Source organism: Nerophis lumbriciformis, linkage group LG12, assembly GCF_033978685.3.
Source record: "Nerophis lumbriciformis linkage group LG12, RoL_Nlum_v2.1, whole genome shotgun sequence".
Classification (NCBI taxonomy): domain Eukaryota; kingdom Metazoa; phylum Chordata; class Actinopteri; order Syngnathiformes; family Syngnathidae; genus Nerophis; species Nerophis lumbriciformis.
This window is the reverse complement of record NC_084559.2, coordinates 17,062,873-17,082,629: the sequence shown is the minus strand read 5'-3', so window position 1 is coordinate 17,082,629 and position 19,757 is coordinate 17,062,873. Positions and strand designations below refer to the sequence as shown.

The window sequence follows — 19,757 nt, the reverse complement described above, 5'->3', positions numbered from 1 at the left end:
CATCCACGAGCTCGCATTCTCGCTGTCTCTCCTTCGAACAAATGGACAAAGTTTTTCACTGAGTAGCATCACAGCGAATCCGTCCGGACATTGGAAAGTTCCCTTGCCATCTGAGAAGTGTTGTATCCCGGATAGCTGCAATCGCTTTCTCTTAAGGTATTCATGTGTGATTTCCACAAGCGTCTGTACATGTAGAAGAAGGAGAAACATGGACAAAGTTTTTCACTGAGTAGCATCACAGCGAATCCGTCCGGACATTGGAAAGTTCCCTTGCCGTCTGAGAAGTGTTGTATCCCGGATAGCTGCAATCGCTTTCTCTTAAGGTATTCAAGTGTGATTTCCACAAGCGTCTGTACATGTAGAAGAAGGAGAAACACGGGGATGTCTGGATGACTCGCCTTCATATTTCCAGTGGTTAGCTCCGAGCTTTATTATGAAGCTGGCTGTGGCGTGTTCTTTCTGGCGAACTCACTTTGTAAACGATCAATGAGTCCATACAGAATTACACGGCTGACTTACCCGTGTAAAGATTTGTCCGAGGAGGGGTCACCTTAAACGATGGTTTAGTGTGGCTGAAACGGGACTTAGGTTAAGTAGTTATTCGTTTAAGGGGTTAAACGACTCATGGCCTCAGTGATGCGGCTCCGTATGTTGACAGGCCACAACTCTCGCCTCTACCAAGCACACGCCACGGAATTTCTTAGCAGACGTGCCAGCTGAGGGTATGGCCCTGTGTCAAGAACTGGTAGTGAACAATGTCCTCAGAACCTTTCTGACACACCTTGTACGCCATTCAAATGTGAAGTACTGTGGAAATTTGCCTGACATAAAGCACATCTTTACTGCAACAAAGAACTTCAGCAGCCCAGCTTCTCTTCTTAAAGGGCTTTTATGGTCAAATCCTCTCAAGTCAATACTTTGATAGCATCCACCCCGCAGTTCTCATCCTCTCCAGCTGCTCACAGTTGCCACACCTTAGAATTGCTTGAGAGGTTTTCAAGAGTTTAAGGGCCGTTCACTTGTCTCCATGTTCCTGGGGGGCTTCCCTCACCGTGTCGGCCCAGGCTTCGACATGTGTCTCAACGTCTTCCTCGCGCGTTTCCAGCAGCTTAGTGCAGGCCGTAAGATGAATCTTCACATGCGTCTGCCTGTTCATCAGCTTCCTCTGCTTGTTTTTGTTCAGTACTTTGGCACCCTCCCATGGAGCTTTGGTCATCTCGTCCTCCTGGGCTGCGTAAGTTTTACAATCCTCCAAAAGGCCTTTGATACTCCTGTCGCCCCGAGATGCCGCATTTGTTACATCCACCTCGCTCGTCACGACGGTCTCGTCCTCCTCGGGGATTCCAGGAAGATAACCCTTCATGTTGGTCTGCCTGTTTCTGCGTTTCCTTTGCTTCTTTTCGATTGGCATGTTGGCTTTCAGTCTGCTCCACTGATGGTTGAGTGGTCGACTTGTCGGTTCAGTATGAGTGCAAACGGCTGTCTGTCTTGTCTGTATTTCCTGTGATTGACCGGTTCAGGATGTCGTCGGCCTTTCTCTCAAAATAATGTGGGATAGGCTCCAGCCCCCAGCGACCAGTGGGAGAAAATAGAAAGCCGGATGGACTTCAGTCTATTGTGGAAGGACAGTAAGTTCACCTATCGATGCGTGAGGGCTTGCCAAGTCTAAAAAACATCTTCTTAGCAAAATAACCATTGTGACAAATATAAAGGCTTCAAAGCCAACAAGGAGCCTATGTCATTCTTCTTTGATTCCACCACCCCTATGAAATATTTTATTACTTATGTCCATTTCTAGCAACAACGTTAGATGTTGCGAAAATAATGAGTTTACTCCATCCATCCATCCATCTTCAACCGCTTATCCGGAATCGGGTCGCAGGGACAACAGCTCCAGCAGAGACCCCCAGACTTCCCTCTCCAGAGCAACATTAGCAAATTCCTCCTGGGGAATCCCAAAGCGTTCCCAGGCCAGAGAGGAGATGTAATCCCCCATCTGGTCCTTGGCCTGCCGCAGGGTCTCCTCCCAGTACGTACAACGAGGACCTCCCTAGGGAGACGCTCGTGAGGCATCCGCACGAGATGCCCGAACCACCTAAGCTGTTGGGACGGCGTGGCGCAGTGGAAGAGTGGCCGTGCGCAACCCGAGGGTCCCTGGTTCAATCCCCACCTAGTACCAACCTCGTCTTGTCCGTTGTGTCCTGAGCAAGACACTTCACCCTTGCTCCTGATGGGTGCTGGTTAGCGCCTTGCATGGCAGCTCCCTCCATCAGTGTGTGAATGTGTGTGTGAATGGGTAAATGTGGAAGTAGTGTCAAAGCGCTTTGAGTACCTTGAAGGTAGAAAAGCGCTATACAAGTACAACCCATTTATCATTTATTTATTTAAGCTGGTTCCTTTCCAAGCGAAGGAGCAGCGGTTCTACTCCGAGTCTCTCTCGGGTGACTGAACTTCTCACCCTATCTCTAAGAGAGATGCCAGCCACCCTTCTGAGGAAACTTATTTCGGCCGCTTGTATCCGCGATCTTATTCTTTCGGTCATGACCCACACTTCATGACCATAGGTGAGAGTAGGAATGTAGATAGCTCGGTAGACCGAGAGCTTTGCCTTCTGGCTCAGCTCTCGTTTCGTCACAACAGTGCGGCAAAGAGACTGCAATACTGCCCCAGCTGCTGAGTTTACTCACAGAGCATTAATATTTTTTTGGGACTCACCAAGTGAAACACAGAAGACATTGATGATTTTTTTAAATTGCGGATAACAGTGTGATTCTATAGTTCAGTGTTTTTCAACCACTGTGTGTGCCGTGAGATACAGTCTGAGATTATGTAGTTTCACCTATTTGGGGTAAAAATATTTTTTGCAAACAAGTAATTATAGTCTGCAAATTGTCACGAGGTGTTGGTGACGAACCCCAAGATGCAGAGAAGGCAGGCTTGGTGCAGGAAAACATGATTTAATGTCCACAATAAAGAAAAAACACAAACCAGGAACTAGGAACAGGCAAACTGGAAACAGGAACCAGAAAACAGAAAAACGGGTAATAGCTAACGGCTAACAGGATCTGGCTAACAGGAAAACACAAAACAAGGAGCTAGGAGACAGCAAACTGTAAATAGCTATAGGAACCAGCCAACTGGAACAGCTTACCGCAAATAACTACGAGTAATAGCACGACAGGTAGTGATGACAACGACAATACTCCAGCACTGACTGGAGGGCAGGGCAGGTATAAATAGCAGCCGGCTGATTGACACCAGGTGTGGCCAGGTGTCAATCAGCCGCAGCTGAGGGGGAAACAGCGCTCAGGGAGACAAACAGGAAATTGAACAAAAATAATAGCGCTGACAGGAAATAAAGACAGAGGAAAAACCAAAACATAACTAAACTGTCAGTGACAAACCTGACACAAATAATGTGTTGTTGTTGAGTGTCGGTGCTGTCTAGAGCTCGGCAGAGTAACCATGTAATACTCTTCCATATCAGTAGGTGGCAGCGGGTAGCTAAATGCTTGGTAGATGTCGGTAACACATCGTGTGAGACGACGAGTGTTTGTCTTCGTATCCAACGCTTAAACCAAAAATAAACAAAAGATGAGGGCCCCTAAGAAAAGGCATTGACGCTTAGGGAAGGCCTTGCAGAACAAAACTAAAACTGAACTGGCTACAAAGTAAACAAAAACAGAATGCTGGACTACAGCAAAGACTTACTGTGGAGCAAAGACAACGTCCACAAAGTACATCCGAACATTACAATCAACAATGTCCCCACAAAGAAGGATAGCAACAACTGAAATAGTCTAGATTGCTAAAACAAAGCAGATGCGGGGAATAGTGTTTAAGGAAGACATGAAACTGCTACAGGAAAAACACCAGCAAAACAGGAAAAGCCACCAAAACAGGAGCGCAAGACAAGAACTAAAACACTACACACAGGAAAACAGCAAAAAACTCAAAATAAGTCGTGTGACAGGTCATGACAGTACACCTACTTTGAGACAAGAGCTATAGTGATGCATGCTTGGTTATGCTTTAAAGTCATACCCAACAATTGCGACAACGACTTTTTACTGTCAATTGATTTTCATTTTTTAATGATTTTCAATGCAAAAAATATGCCTCGGCTTAAAAAAGGTTGAAAAACACTGCTATAGTTCATGTTGGTTCTTCAAATTGTTTTCATTTAGAGTTTTATTTATTCATGTTTCACTTGCCATTTGTGACTCACTAACTAAATTGCCTCTTGTAAACGCATACAAAAAATGACAATAAAACACCTTTAAAATGTGACAATAACAACTTGACACTTTTTTATGGTTAGTACCACAAATGCAATTAACATTTGACAAAATACATGTATTGATTTATTATCATTACAAAGGTGAATTTATTGACATTTTTCTCTAGCATTTTAAAAGGTAACATCCAGATTTTCTTTGCTAATTTTATATAAATTCCTTCAATAAATATAGTAAGAACAGTTTAGTTGTAATATTTGACATTTTATTATAGTGTTAGAAGAGTTGAATAGGTTTAAAATGGCCTTTAATGACACAAAATAAGCTTTTGGGAAAGAGCTAATGTAGTTTAGCTAACGCTGCCATTTTGGGGAAACCAAATGGTTTTATACAGATTAGTTCAAGAAATATAGTTATAACACTTGAATTGTAATAATTGACATCATTTTAAAGCATTACACATGTTAAATACGTCATGACTTGGTCCTGGGTGTTTGCTTTTCCGGAATGCAACGGAAAGTTGGCTCAGGCGAGACGGGAATGTAAATACATGATTTATTTAATATATCAAAATAAAGTACAAACGAAAAGCGCGCACAGTGGCGGAGAACAAACTATGAAACCAAAAGACTATAGCATTAATAAACAAAACTTACTTGGCATGGACTAAAAGGAGCAGCATGAACGATGGACATGAAATCAAGTGTCAGAAATGTGCCGAGCATAATTGTGGGATGTCACCAGACAGACAAACTGAAAACAATGAACTTAAATACTACAGACATGATTAACGAAAACAGGTGCGTGACTCAAAACGTGAAACAGGTGCGTGACGTGACAGGTGAAAACTAATGGGTTGCTATGGTGACAAACAAGAGTGCACAATGAGTCCAAACGTGGAACAGGTGAAACTAATGGGTAATCATGGAAACAAGACAAGGGAGTGAAATGCCAGAAACTAAAAAGTCCAATAACTAAACAAAACATGACTAAAACAAAACATGATTACACAGACATGACAAAATATGTATAAATGACCTTTAAAAGGGGAAAATAAGCTTTTGGAAATCAGATGGCTTACATGACATAGCCATTTTGGGGAAGTCAAAGCCTGATTTTCCCAGCTTGTTTTGTATAAATTCCTTCAAAAAAACATTTGAAATAAAGAAAACTGACCCTTATTAAAGCATTAGACATGTTAAATAGGTTTAAAATGGCATTCAATTACAAATATTAAGCTTATGGAAATCAGCTAGCTTACCTGACACATGCACTGCCATTTTGGGGAAGCCATATCCAGATTTTCCTAGCATGTTTTATACGAATTCCTTCAAGAAATAGAGTAAGAACAGTTTAATTGTAATATATGACAACCTATTAAACTAATAGAAAAGTTAAATAGGTTTCAATGACCTTTGACTGCTCAAAATAAGCTTTTGGAAAAGAGCTTGCTTACTTTGGCATTGCCATTTTGATTTTCCAAGCCCGTTTTTATATGATTTCCTTCAAGAAATATAGTAAGAACAGTTCAATTCTAATCTTTGACGCTCTATTAAAGCATTTTAAATGGATCGGTTTAAATTAAATTCATCAGCACCGAATAAACTTTTGAAAAAAAATAGCTAGCTTACTTGACACGCTGCCATTTTGGGGAAGCTACATCCTGATTTTCCGATCTTGTTTTGTACAATAAGAAACATGGACGGTTTAATTGTGATATTCAACACCCTGTTTGTAATTTTCCTGAAGGACTCAATAAAGTACTATCAATTGTTGCGTCGACCAGCTCTTCCTCCCAGGGAATTTAAGTCACTGGTTAATCCCAATTTCTTTCAATGACATATATGCTGAGTAAAAAGGACCATCAAGACAGAATAGGAATATTATCAAGTTTTACTGAAGCTTCAGGAGAACCAGCCCAGACCAATAGTCATACCGTCATCTCGGGATGGTCTGACATTCACACGGAAAAAAACTTCTTAAATCAAGGAATGCTCCCCACCCCTTTCCTCAACACTGATAAGGCAAGAAGGGGGATGTATCCTCTGCACATTCCAAAGTCTAAAATACTAAACAGACCTATGTAGACAAAGATTGATTGATTGATTGAAACTTTTATTAGTAGATTGCACAGTACAGTACATATTCCGTACAATTGACCACTAAATGGTAACACCCGAATAAGTTTTTCAACTTGTTTAAAGGGGAACATTATCACCAGACCTATGTAAGCGTCAATATATACCTTGATGTTGCAGAAAAAAGACCATATATTTTTTAAACCGATTTCCGAACTCTAAATGGGTGAATTTTGGCGAATTAAACGCCTTTCTATTATTCGCTCTCGGAGCGATGACGTCACAACGTGACGTCACATCGGGAAGCAATCCACCATTTTCTCAAACACATTACAAACACCGAATCAAATCAGCTCTGTTATTTTCCGTTTTTTCGACTGTTTTCCGTACCTTGGAGACATCATGCCTCGTCGGTGTGTTGTCGGAGGGTGTAACAACACGAACAGGGACGGATTCAAGTTGCACCAGTGGCCCAAAGATGCGAAAGTGGCAAGAAATTGGACGAAATTTGTTCAAAATACGAGGGTGTGGGGAAAGCCGACAAAAATGGTCAGTCGTTTGTTCCGCACACTTTACCGACGAAAGCTATGCTACGACAGAGATGGCAAGAATGTGTGGATATCCTGCGACACTCAAAGCAGATGCATTTCCAACGATAAAGTCAAAGAAATCTGCCGCCAGACCCCCATTGAATCTGGCGGAGTGTGTGAGCTATTCAGGGACAAAGGACCTCGGTAGAACGGCAAGCAATGGCGGCAGTTTGTTCCCGCAGACGAGCGAGCTAAACCCCCTGGATGTCTTGGCTCACACCGTCCCTTATGCCACCGAAGATGATCAAGAGAAGAATATCGACCCTAGCTTCCCTGGCCTGCTGACATCAACTCCAAAACTGGACAGATCAGCTTTCAGGAAAAGAGAGCGGATGAGGGTATGTCTACAGAATATATTAATTGATGAAAAATGTATTCATTACTCGCGGTTTTACGTAAATTATTATACATAAACTGTGTTTACCAATAATTTAGCTTAAAAACATTACAACACTTAAAAACAAACACATACCAATCGTTGGCTAGAAGGCGATCGCCGAATTCGTCCTCGCTTTCTCCCGTGTCGCTGGCTGTCGTGTCGTTTTCGTCGGTTTCGCTTGCATACGGTTCAAACCGATATGGCTCAATAGCTTCAGTTTCTTCTTCAATTTCGTTTTCGCTACCTGCCTCCACACTACAACCATCCGTTTCAATACATGCGTAATCTGTTGAATCGCTTAAGCCGCTGAAATCCGAGTCTGAATCCGAGCTAATGTCGCTATAGCTTGCTGTTCTATGCGCCATGTTTGTTTGTATTGTCATCACTATGTGACGTCACAGGAAAATGGACGGGTGTATATAACGATGGTTAAAATCAGGCACTTTGAAGCTTTTTCCCCTTTAAGTCGGGGTCCACATACATCAATTCATGGTATAAATATATACTATTAGCATAATACAGTCATCACACAAGTTACCGCACTAAAAGAGGTGTTCTTTTAGTGCGGTTTTGAAGGATAGAGATGCCCTTTCTTTTACACCTGTTGGGCGAGAAACTGGTATACAGAATATACAATGGAAATGTACTAGACGCTACAAACATGACTATGAATAAAGAAAGAACTCTTAAATATATATGCATTCTCCACACTATCTATCGAAAGCATTGGAAATGTAAAATAGGTTTAAAAAGATCTTGCAAAAAAAATAACCTTTTCGAAATTAGCTAGGTTACATGACACACTACAATTCCTGGGTAAGTCACTTGGAAAACCACTCTAAAATGTTTCTTATGTCATTTAGAAGTATAAAACGGTGTAAAGACTATTTTCAGGATATCTAACGTGGGGTTTCTCCTTGAGCTGCCTCTAACTGGTTTAAATATGGTGGATAATACTGAACAGTTATTCACGTAGAAAGGCTACATTCATAGTTTCTTGCTGCAAAGTAGAGGGAATGAAGTCAAGATGTGCCATTCTGTCTGAGTGTGTAAAAAAAAAAGGATCCATGGAAACCAGCAACAACCTTTTCACACATTTTACAAGACTGCACTTTCTAAAGGAAAACACGCTGATGATGTAGTTGCTCGTGTGTGTGTGTGCCATCTCCACATCATTCCTGCTCTCCCCTTGCAGGCCTAAGTCTTTGTATTGAGTATAAAAGCCTCCGCTAATGACATCTGCGGCTTTATTACTTTACCGCCTGGGCTGTTGGGCGTCAACAGAAGCGGTTGGAACTCCGCGAGAGGACAACTGAAGAGGAGAAATGTTTGTCACGGTCTTATTTGGAGGTTAGAAATATTCACACTGGCTTCATTTCACACTTAACCGACAAATTAGTTTGAGTGTAACATTTGCCGTAAATAGTAACGTCACATCGGTTTAAGTATGATCCTTGTAATAATCACTTTTTGTTTGTTGACAGAGAGCAAAATGGAACTGTTTAATATCAACTGCCAACTCATTCACTTTGTGCACAATTTGAAAGAGCGCTGCGGCGTGGATATGAAAGGTAAACAACAACACTCTCATGTGACATCATTTCTTTGCAATATTTCCCTGGAGCAATTAACAAAAGCAGTGAAGTTGGCACGTTGTGTAAATGGTAAATAAAAACAATGATTTGCAAATCCTTTTCAACTTATATTCAATTGAGTAGACAGCAAAGACAAGATATTTAATGTTCACACTGAGAAACTTCTTTTTTTTTTTTTGCAAATAATCATTAACTTAGAATTTAATGGCAGCAACACATTGCAAAAAAGTTGTCACAGGGGCATTTTTACCACTGTGTTACATGGCCTTTCCTTTTAAAGGGGAACATTATCACAATTTCAGAAGGGTTAAAACCATTAAAAATCAGTTCCCAGTGGCTTATTTTATTTATCGACGTTTTTTTCAAAATTTTACCCATCACGCAATATCCCTAAAAAAAGCTTCAAAGTGCCTGATTTTAACCATCGTTATATACACCCGTCCATTTTCCTGTGACGTCACATAGTGATGCCAACACAAACAAACATGGCGCATAGAACAGCAAGCTATAGCGACATTAGCTCGGATTCAGACTCGGATTTCAGCGGCTTAAGCGATTCAACAGATTACGCATGTATTGAAACGGATGGTTGTAGTGTGGAGGCAGGTAGCGAAAACGAAATTGAAGAAGAAACTGAAGCTATTGAGCCATATCGGTTTGAACCGTATGCGAGCGAAACCGACGAAAACGACACGACAGCCAGCGACACGGGAGAAAGCGAGGACGAATTCGGCGATCGCCTTCTAACCAACGATTGGTATGTGTTTGTTTGGCATTAAAGGAAACTAACAACTATGAACTAGGTTTACAGCATATGAAATACATTTGGCAACAACATGCACTTTGAGAGTGCAGACAGCCCAATTTTCATCAATTAATATATTCTGTAGACATACCCTCATCCGCTCTCTTTTCCTGAAAGCTGATCTGTCCAGTTTTGGAGTTGATGTCAGCAGGCCAGGGAAGCTAGGGTCGATATTCTTTTCTTGATCATCTTCGGTGGCATAAGGGACGGTGTGAGCCAAGACATCCAGGGGGTTTAGCTCGCTCGTCTGCGGGAACAAACTGCCGCCATTGCTTGCCGTGCTAGCGAGGTCCTTTGTCCCTGAATTGCTCACACACTCCGGCAGATTCAATGGGGGTCTGGCGGCAGATTTCTTTGACTTTATCGTTGGAAATGCATCTGCTTTGAGTGTCGCAGGATATCCACACATTCTTGCCATCTCTGTCGTAGCATAGCTTTCGTCGGTAAAGTGTGCGGAACAAACGTCCAATTTCTTGCCACTTTCGCATCTTTGGGCCACTGGTGCAACTTGAATCCGTCCCTGTTCGTGTTGTTACACCCTCCGACAACACACCGACGAGGCATGATGTCTCCAAGGTACGGAAAACAGTCGAAAAAACGGAAAATAACAGAGCTGATTTGACTCGGTGTTTGTATTGTGACGTCACAACGCTCCGAGAGCGAATATTAGAAAGGCGTTTAATTCGCCAAAACTCACCCATTTAGAGTTCGGAAATCGGTTAAAAAAATATATGGTCTTTTTTCTGCAACATCAAGGTATATATTGACGCTTACATAGGTCTGGTGATAATGTTCCCCTTTAACAACACTCAGTAAACGTTTGGGAACTGAGGAGACACATTTTTGAAGTGGAATTCTTTCCCATTCTTGCTTGATGTACAGCTTAAGTTGTTCAACAGTCCGGGGGTCTCCGTTGTGGTATTTTAGGCTTCATAATGTGCCACACATTTTCAATGGGAGACAGGTCTGGACTACAGGCAGGCCAGTCTCGTACCCGCATCTTTCATTACACTTGGCTTGGCATTGTCTTGCTGAAATAAGCAGGGGCGTCCATGATAACGTTGCTTGGATTGCAACACATGTTGCTCCAAAACCTGTATGTACCTTTCAGCATTAATGGTGCCTTCACAGATGTGTAAGTTACCCATGTCTTGGGCACTAATACACCCCCATACCATCACAGATGCTGGCTTTTCAACTTTGCGCCTAGAACAATCCGGATGGTTCTTTTCCACTTTGGTTTGGAGGACACGACATCCACAGTTTCCAAAATCAATTTGAAATGTGGACTCGTCAGACCACGGAACAGTTTTCCACTTTGCATCAGTCCATTTTAGAGGAGCTCAGGCCCAGCGAAGCCGGCGGCGTTTGCGGGTGTTGTTGATAAATGCCTTTCGCTTTGCATAGTAGAGTTTTAACTTGCACTTACAGATGTAGCGACCAACTGTAGTTACTGGGAGTGGTTTTATGAAGTGTTCCTGAGCCCATGTGGTGATATCCTTTACTGACTGATGTCACTTCTTGATGTAGTACCGCCTGAGGGATTGAAGGTCCGTAATATCATCGCTTACGCGCAGTGATTTCTCCAGATTCTTCTGAACCTTTTGATGATATTACGGACCGTAGATGGTGAAATTCTTAAATTCCTTGCAATAGCTGGTTGAGAAATGTTGTTCTTAAACTGTTGGACGATTTGCTCACGCATTTGTTGACAAAGTGGTGACCCTCGCCCCATCCTTGTTGGTGAATGACTGAGCATTTCATGGAAGCTGCTTTTATACCCAATCATGGCACCCACCTGTTCCCAATTAGCCTGTTCACCAAATAGGTGTTTGATGAGCATTCCTCAACTTTCTCAGTAATTTTTTTGCCACTTGTGCCAGCTTTTTTTGAAACATGTTGCAGGCATCAAATTCCAAATGAGCTAATATTTGCAGTTCGAACTTTAAATATCTTGTCTTTGCAGTCTATTCAATTGAATATAAGTTGAAAAGGATTTGCAAATCATTGTATTCTGTTTTTATTTACCATTTACACAACGTGCCAACTTCCCTGCTTTTGGGTTCTGTAGCCAAAATAATCCACATAAACAGAACACATCTTTTTATATGCATGGCTTGAACAACTTTAATGGTAGGATTAGACTAACATGATGCTTTGTATCATCCAGATTGTGTGGACCTAATGAACTGCAGCGGGGCAGTAGTCAACCTGGAAAGCAAACTGCTCAGTCTGGACCTGGCAAGCAGCCTGCTGGCAGAGAGACAGAACTATGTCCTTGTGCAAGTTTGTCGTGAGTCCTCATGGTCCACTCTTAAGGACTATGTCCTCGTGCAAGTTTGTCGTGAGTCCTCATGGTCCACTCTTAAGGACTATGTCCTCGTGCAAGTTTGTCGTGAGTCCTCATGGTCCACTCTTAAGTCCTATGTCCTCGCGCAAGTTTGTCGTGAGTCCTCATGGTCCACTCTTAAGGACTATGTCCTCGTGCAAGTTTGTCATGAGTCCTCATGGTCCACTCTTAAGGACTATGTCCTCGTGCAAGTTAGTCGTGAGTCCTCATGGTTCAATCTTAAGGACTATGTCCTCGTGCAAGTTTGTCGTGAGTCCTCATGGTCCACTCTTAAGTCCTATGTCCTCGTGCAAGTTTGTCGTGAGTCCTCATGGTCCACTCTTAAGTCCTATGTCCTCGTGCAAGTTTGTCGTGAGTCCTCATGGTCCACTCTTAAGGACTATGTCCTCGGGCAAGTTTGTCATGAGTCCTCATGGTCCACTCTTCACTACTATGTCCTCTTGCAAGTTTGTCATGAGTCCTCATGGTCCACTCTTAAGTACTATGTCCTCGGGCAAGTTTGTCATGAGTCCTCATGGTCCACTCTTCACTACTATGTCCTCGTGCAAGTTTGTCGTGAGTCCTCATGGTCCACTCTTAAGGACTATGTCCTCGTGCAAGTTTGTCATGAGTCCTCATGGTCCACTCTTAAGGACTATGTCCTCGTGCAAGTTTGTCATGAGTCCTCATGGTCCACTCTTAAGGACTATGTCCTCGTGCAAGTTTGTTGTGAGTTCTCATGGTCCACTCTTAAGGACTATGTCCTCGTGCAAGTTTGTCATGAGTCCTCATGGTCCACTCTTCACTACTATGTCCTCGTGCAAGTTTGTCATGAGTCCTCATGGTCCACTCTTAAGGACTATGTCCTCGTGCAAGTTTGTCATGAGTCCTCATGGTCCACTCTTAAGGACTATGTCCTCATGCAAGTTAGTCGTGAGTCCTCATAGTTCAATCTTAAGGACTATGTCCTCGTGCAAGTTTGTCGTGAGTCCTCATGGTCCACTCTTAAGTCCTATGTCCTCGTGCAAGTTTGTCGTGAGTCTTCATGGTCCAGTCTTAAGGACTATGTCCTCGTGCAAGTTTGTCGTGAGTCCTCATGGTCCACTCTTAAGGACTATGTCCTCGTGCAAGTTTGTCGTGAGTCCTCATGGTCCACTCTTAAGTACTACAGGACTGTCTCAGAAAATTAGAATATTGTGATAAAGTTCTTTATTTTCTGTAATGCAATTAAAAAAACAAAAATGTCATACATTCTGGATTCATTACACATCAACTGAAATATTGCAAGCCTTTTATTATTTTAATATTGCTGATTATGGCATACAGCTTAAGAAAACTCAAAAATCATATCTAAAAATTTTTGAATATTTCCTCAGACCAAGTAAAAAAAAAAGATTTATAACAGCAAAACAAAATCAAACATTTGAAAATGTCAATTAATGCACTCAGTACTTGGTTGGAAATCATTTTGCACAGATTACTGCATCAATGTGGCGTGGCATGGAGGCAATCAGCCTGTGGCATTGCTGAGGTGTTATGGATGATTCAATAGCGGCCTTTAACTCATTTGCATACCCCACAAATTCTCTATGGGGTACAGGTCAGGGGAGTTGGCAGGCCAATAGAGGACAGTAATGCCATGGTCAGTACACCAGTTACTGGTGGTTTTGGCACTGTGGGCAGGTGCCAGATCATGCTGGAAAATGAAATCATCATCTCCATAGAGCTTTTCAACAGATGGAAGCATGTAGTGCTCTGAAATCTCTTGGTACACAGCTGCATCGACTCTGGACTTGATGAAACATAGTAGACCAACACCAGCAGCTGACATGGCTCCCCAAACCATTGCTGACTGTGGGAACTTCACACTGGATTTCAAGCAACTTGGATTTTGCTCCTCTCCAGCCTTCCTCCAGACTCTAGCGCCTTGACTTCCATATGAAATACAAAACTTGCTTTCATCTGAAAACAGGACTCTGGACCACTCTGCAACTGTCCAGTGCTTCTTTTCCATTGCCCAAATCAGACGCTTCTAGAGATTTCAGAGCACTACATGCTTCCATCTGTTGAAAAGCTCTATGGAGATGATGATTTCATTTTCCAGCATGATCTGGGCCCTGGGCAGCACGGTGAAAGAGGGGCTAGTGCATCTGCCTCACAATACAAAGGTCCTGAGTAGTCGTGAGTTCAATCCCGGCCTCGGGATCTTTCTGTGTGGAGTTTGCATGTTCTCCCCGTGACTGCGTGGGTTCCCTCCGGGTACTCCGGCTTCCTCCCACCTTCAAAGACATGCACCTGGGGATAAGTTGATTGGCAACACTAAATTGGCCCTAGTGTTTGAATGTGAGTGTGAATGTTGTCTGTCTATCTGTGTTGGCCCTGCGATGAGGTGGCGACTTGTCCAGGGTGTACCCCGCCTTCCGCCCGATTGTAGCTGAGATAGGCTCCAGCGCCCCCCGCGACCCCGAAAAGAATAAGCGGTAGAAAATGGATGGATGGATCTGGGCCCTACCCACAGTGCCAAAACCACCAGTAACTGGTGTACTGACCATGGCATTACTGTCCTCGATTGGCCTGCCAACTCCCCTGACCTGAACCCCATAGGGAATTTGTGGGGTATTGTGAAGAAGAAGCTGAAAGACACCAGACCCAATAATGCAAATGAGCTAAAGGCCGCTATTGAATCATCCATAACACCTCAGCAATGCCACAGGCTGATTGCCTCCATGCCACGCCACATTGATGCACTAATCCGTGCAAAAAGATTCCCAACCAAGTGCAGAGTGCATTAATTGACATTTTCAAATGTTTGATTTTGTTTTGCTGTTATGAATCTTTTTACTTGGTCTGAGGAAATATTCAAATTTTTTTAGATAGGATTTTTGAGTTTTCTTAAGCTGTATGCCATAATCAGCAATATTAAAATAATAAAAGGCTTGCAATATTTTAGTTGATGTGTAAAGAATCCAGAATGTATGACATTTTTGTTTTTTTAATTGCATTACAGAAAATAAAGAACTTTATCACAATATTCTAATTTTCTGAGACAGTCCTGTATGTCTTCGTGCAAGTTTGTCGTGAGTCCTCATGGTCCACTCTTCACTACTATGTCCTCGTGCACGGACATAGTAGTTAACTTCAAAATAAAGACAACTTCAAATTGTTTTCTTGGTTTTACTTTGGCCAAAAATAGAACTAGTTCCTTCTGAAAATGTACACTTCAAGTTAGTTGAAAAAATTGGTGCAGTTCCAAAACCACCATGAAGAACACAATCAACTTGGACTTTGTCTCAGTGTGTTTGCAAAGCCAATGAACTTGAAGCACTTTCTGTTTAGCATTCTCATGTCGGCAGTTCACTATTAAAGACCTGTTTGGAAAAGCAACCGAGCGTTTCCTCAAACCACAGAACACTTTTACACTTTGCATCAGTCGAGCGAAGGTGGCGGCGTTTCTGGGTGTTGTTGATAAATGGCTTTTACTTTGCATAGGAGAGTTTTAACTTGCACTTACAGATGTAGCAACCAACTGTAGGTACTGACAGTGGTTTTCTGAAGTGTTCCTGAGCCCATGTGGTGATATCCTTGAGGGCTCGAAGGTCCGTAATATAATCGCTTACATGCAGTGATCTCCAGATTCTGAAGCCCATCTCAGCTGCATTCGGGCGGAAGGCGGGGTACACCCTGGACAAGTCGCCACCTCATCGCAGGGCCAACACAGATAGACAGAACCTTTTGATATTACGGACCGTAGATGGTGAAATCTCTAAATTCCTTGCAATAGCTGGTTGAGAAATGTTGTTCTTAAACTGTTGGATGATTTGCTCACGCATTTGTTGACAAAGTGGTGACCCTCTCCCCATCCTTGTTTGTGAATAAGTGAGCATTTCATGGAAGTTGCTTTGATACCCAATCATGGCACCCACCTGTTCCCAATTAGCCTGTTCACCAAATAAGTGTTTGATGAGCATCCATCAACTTTCTCAAAACATGTTGCAGGCATCAAATTCCCAATGAGCTAATATTTGCAAAAAATAACTAAATTGACCAGTTTTAACAACTTCACTGCTTTTGGGTTTTGTATTTTGACTGAAGTCTTTCATCTTTAGTTTTTTTTTGTTTGAGATTTAACGCCACAAAAAAAAATATGCTTGAAGATGAATCATACTTGCCAACCTTGAGACCTCCGATTTCGGGAGGTGGGGGGAGGGGTGGGCGTGGGCGTGGTCGGGGTGGGACGGGGGCGTGGTTGGGGGCGTCGCTAAAAGGGGAGGAGTATATTTACAGCTAGAATTCACCAAGTCAAGTATTTCATATATATATATATATATATATATATATATATATATATATATATATATAAGAAATACTTGATGTTCAGTGGATTATAGCTATATATATATATTCTTTTTTTTATTATTATTTTATATGTATATATATATATATATATATATATATATATATAAAAAATAAATACTTGAATTTCAGTGTTCATTTATTTACACATACACACACATAACACTCATCTACTCATTGTTGAGTTAAGGGTTGAATTGTCCATCCTTGTTCTATTCTCTTGTCACTATTTTTCTAACCATGCTGAACACCCTCTCTGATGATGCATTGATGTGTGGCACGCACAAAAGTGCTTTCATCAAATGCACTAGATGGCAGTATTGTCCTGTTTAAGAGTGTCACAACATTGCTGTTTACGGCAGACGAACTGCTTTACGGTATACAAAAACGTGACTGCTGTTGTTGTGTGTTGTTACCGCGCTGGGAGGACGTTAATGAAACTGCCTAACAATAAACCCACATAAGAAGCCAAGAACTCGGCCTCAATCATTCTATAGTTATAACGTGATTGGGCAGGTACGCTTTTTTATATTGTGGAGGACCTGAGTCCGCCTGAATTTCGGGAGATTTTCGGGAGAGGCGCTGAATTTCGGGAGTCTCCCGGAAAATCCGGGAGGGTTGGCAAGTATGAGATGAATACACACCGGTCAAATGTACAACTCATTTCTACTCAGGAAATGATGACGACGGAAGTCTGAAGTATGTGTCCCTCCTAAAAAGTGTCAGCCCGTGCCATCAAGAAGTGAAAGGTAACTACCAAGCGTAGAAAAGAAATGTTATGAAAAGGATCCCACACAGTGATGCCTTTAAGGCCCGCAGTAATGTTGCATTGTGATGCAGAGCTCCTGAGAAGACTGTGCAACCCTGGCCTGGATGGAGACAAGAAAGTCAACGCACTCAGGAGAGGACGCACACAAAAGAGAGTTTCCACCAGTCAGAACTGAAGCAAAAATGTCTGAAATATAAAGGAAAAGTCTTGGTTCACATGCAGTATCTATGGAAGATGAATATTCAACATGTTGTAAGCATATAGAGCATAGGGCTCGAGCAGAGTATAGCATATGAAGTATTTGCGTAAGAAAAGAGTGGTAGTAAATGGTTGTATTCTTTCTGTCTTGCCTCTGGTGAGGGCGGTCGCATTTTTTTCCGCTCCCTCTTCTCCCTGCTTGCTCTCTTTGTTTTTTGTCTTGTCTGAACTTTTTTGAAGCCTCTTTCTTTGCGCTGTCCTCAAATCTAAACATCAGACATGGAAATGATCAGCTGGACTCTCGACGCAATTGACAAAATCTTTTCGACGAGGAAAAGAGGTTCGGGGGAGCCTGGCTGCCCTGATGGAACCATTGCTGCAGAGTACGTGAGAGATTCCTGGGATATATGGAGAATCATGTGCCTCTCAGTCCTTTCCATCGAGGACGTGGAAGACATCTACCTATTTGGAACCGTGATCGGGCTGGGCATTGCTCTGGTGTATCGTCAAATTCGTAAGACGATGGCAGCCACTCAAGGAGCCCAAAGGGTGTTCGTCGCAATGGATGGTTTGGGCAGGGCTGTGGGAACACAGACTGGCGATTTCTGAACTGAATCGCAAGATTGATTGATTGAGACTTTTATTAGTAGGTTGCACAATGAAGTACATATTCCGTACAATTGACCACTAAATGGTATCACCCCAATAAGTTTTTCAACTTGTTTAAGTCGGGGTCCACTTAAATTGATTCATGATACAGATATATACTATCAGATATATACTATCATCATAATACAGTCATCACACAAGATAATCACATTGAATTATTTACATTATTTTCAATCCGGGGTGTGGAGGGGGGGGGGGGGGGGTTTGGTTTAGTTTGGTTGTTATCATCAGTCATCAACAATTGAGAACAGAGAAATGGATATTGGAACAGTGTAGGTCTGACTTGGTAGGATATAGACAGCAAGTAGTGGGCAGAGAGAGAGAGAGAGAGAGAGAGATATCAGAAGGTATAAGAAAAAGTATCTGCATTTGATTGTTTACATTTGATTATTAACAATCCGGGGAGGGTGTTAGTTTAGGGTTGTAGCTGCCTGCAGGTGAACTTTTATTGCGGTTTTGAAGGAGGATAAGAGATGCACTTTCTTTTATACCTGTTGGGAGCGCATTCCAGATGGATCACATCACGGAGAAGCTTGCTGAAAAGGAAAATTGAATTGAATTCGAGAGCACCCAGCATGGACGAATAGAACAGACAAGTCATTGTTTTGTCTGCTCGCAGAAAACAAACGTCCTAATCTACGATTTGACTCCCTCGAATGGCCTTGACGCTGTGAAAACAGGAGCAGGCTGTTCTGAAAAATACCCTGTAGTTTAGGGTTGTAGCTGCCTGGAGGTGAACTGTTATTGCGGTTTTGAAGGAGGATAGAGATGCCCTTTCTTTTATACCTGTTGGGAGCGCATTCCAGATGGATCACATCATGGAGAAGCTTGCTGAAAAGGAAAATTGAATTGAATTTGAGAGCACCCAGCATGGACGAATAGAACAGACAAGTCATTGTTTTGTCTGCTCGCGGAAAACAAACATCCTAATCTACGATTTGACTCCCTCGAATGGCCTTGACGCTGTGAAAACAGGACCAGGCTGTTCTGAAAAACACCCTCAATGATGGACGCTTTTGACCTCCCTCCCTCCCTCAACGACACCTGGAGTCGAACTTTTGCAGATCGGCCTCAGTCTATAAAAACATTACATCAACACACTGTCGGAGGCAGATATTTACATATATCCGAATTTAAGTGTTACTTTTATTTCATAATCATATTACAAAACAGCTAGTGTTTTTCTTCCAATTGTGGTCTTTTGGTTGTCTGCAAAAACTGTGTGCTTAACCTTGAATCTTCTGATGTAAGAAAGAGAGATACTCCTTTCTCTTATCTTTTCTTATTCCCAGGTGCGGAGGACAATGGGCATGTGTTTTGGCTGGAGGGACATGTCTGCGAGGGGTGGGGAGAGAGAGACTTAAGAGGGGAGAGGGTTTTTCGGAGGGGGGGCAGACGATCTTGGCGGCGCGATTGAATGTTCTATGCTGGACTGGTCTCAATGTATATGCAAAGCTTTGCAAATATATTACAAAATACCTATTCTGTCTCTGGTGGTTTTTCTACTCAGCTTTAAGTGTCGTAAAGAGCTTGGGAGCGTCTTGTGACTTGAATTCCCTGGGAGGAACAACTGGTCCAAACGCAACAACACCCAAGACAATTGGGCACACACGCACACCCCCCTCCCCCACCCCACGCCTTCACCACCGCTTGTTTCCCCTCGGGGTGATGGTCGGATGGCAGCGCTTCATAGCAGCAGTCGACCTCCAGGGCCCCAACTCCCCGCCCCTCTGTTGCGAGTTTGTCGTGATTAA

General features: G+C 42.6%; 1 protein-coding gene across 1 annotated transcript; it reads left to right on the top strand.

The window, feature by feature from the left end:
• The first annotated feature begins 1,818 nt into the window (after positions 1-1,818).
• LOC140679228 (uncharacterized protein C22orf15-like) lies at positions 1,819-18,078 on the top strand. The gene is made up of 6 exons (XM_072914221.1): positions 1,819-2,029; positions 8,481-8,635; positions 8,770-8,856; positions 11,856-11,978; positions 17,042-17,116; positions 17,208-18,078. The coding sequence occupies exons 2-6, from the start codon at positions 8,611-8,613 to the stop codon at positions 17,309-17,311; spliced, it is 414 nt and encodes a 137-aa protein (XP_072770322.1). The 5' UTR covers positions 1,819-2,029; positions 8,481-8,610; the 3' UTR covers positions 17,312-18,078.
• Positions 18,079-19,757: the final 1,679 nt, after the last annotated feature.

Coding starts and splice junctions, on each gene's coding strand:
- LOC140679228 (XM_072914221.1), top strand. CDS start 8,611: ATGTTTGTCACGGTCTTATTTGGAG. Junction 8,636..8,769: donor TGTCACGGTCTTATTTGGAG/GTTAGAAATATT, acceptor GTTTGTTGACAG/AGAGCAAAATGGAACTGTTT. Junction 11,979..17,041: donor TGTCCTTGTGCAAGTTTGTC/GTGAGTCCTCAT, acceptor ATTTCTACTCAG/GAAATGATGACGACGGAAGT.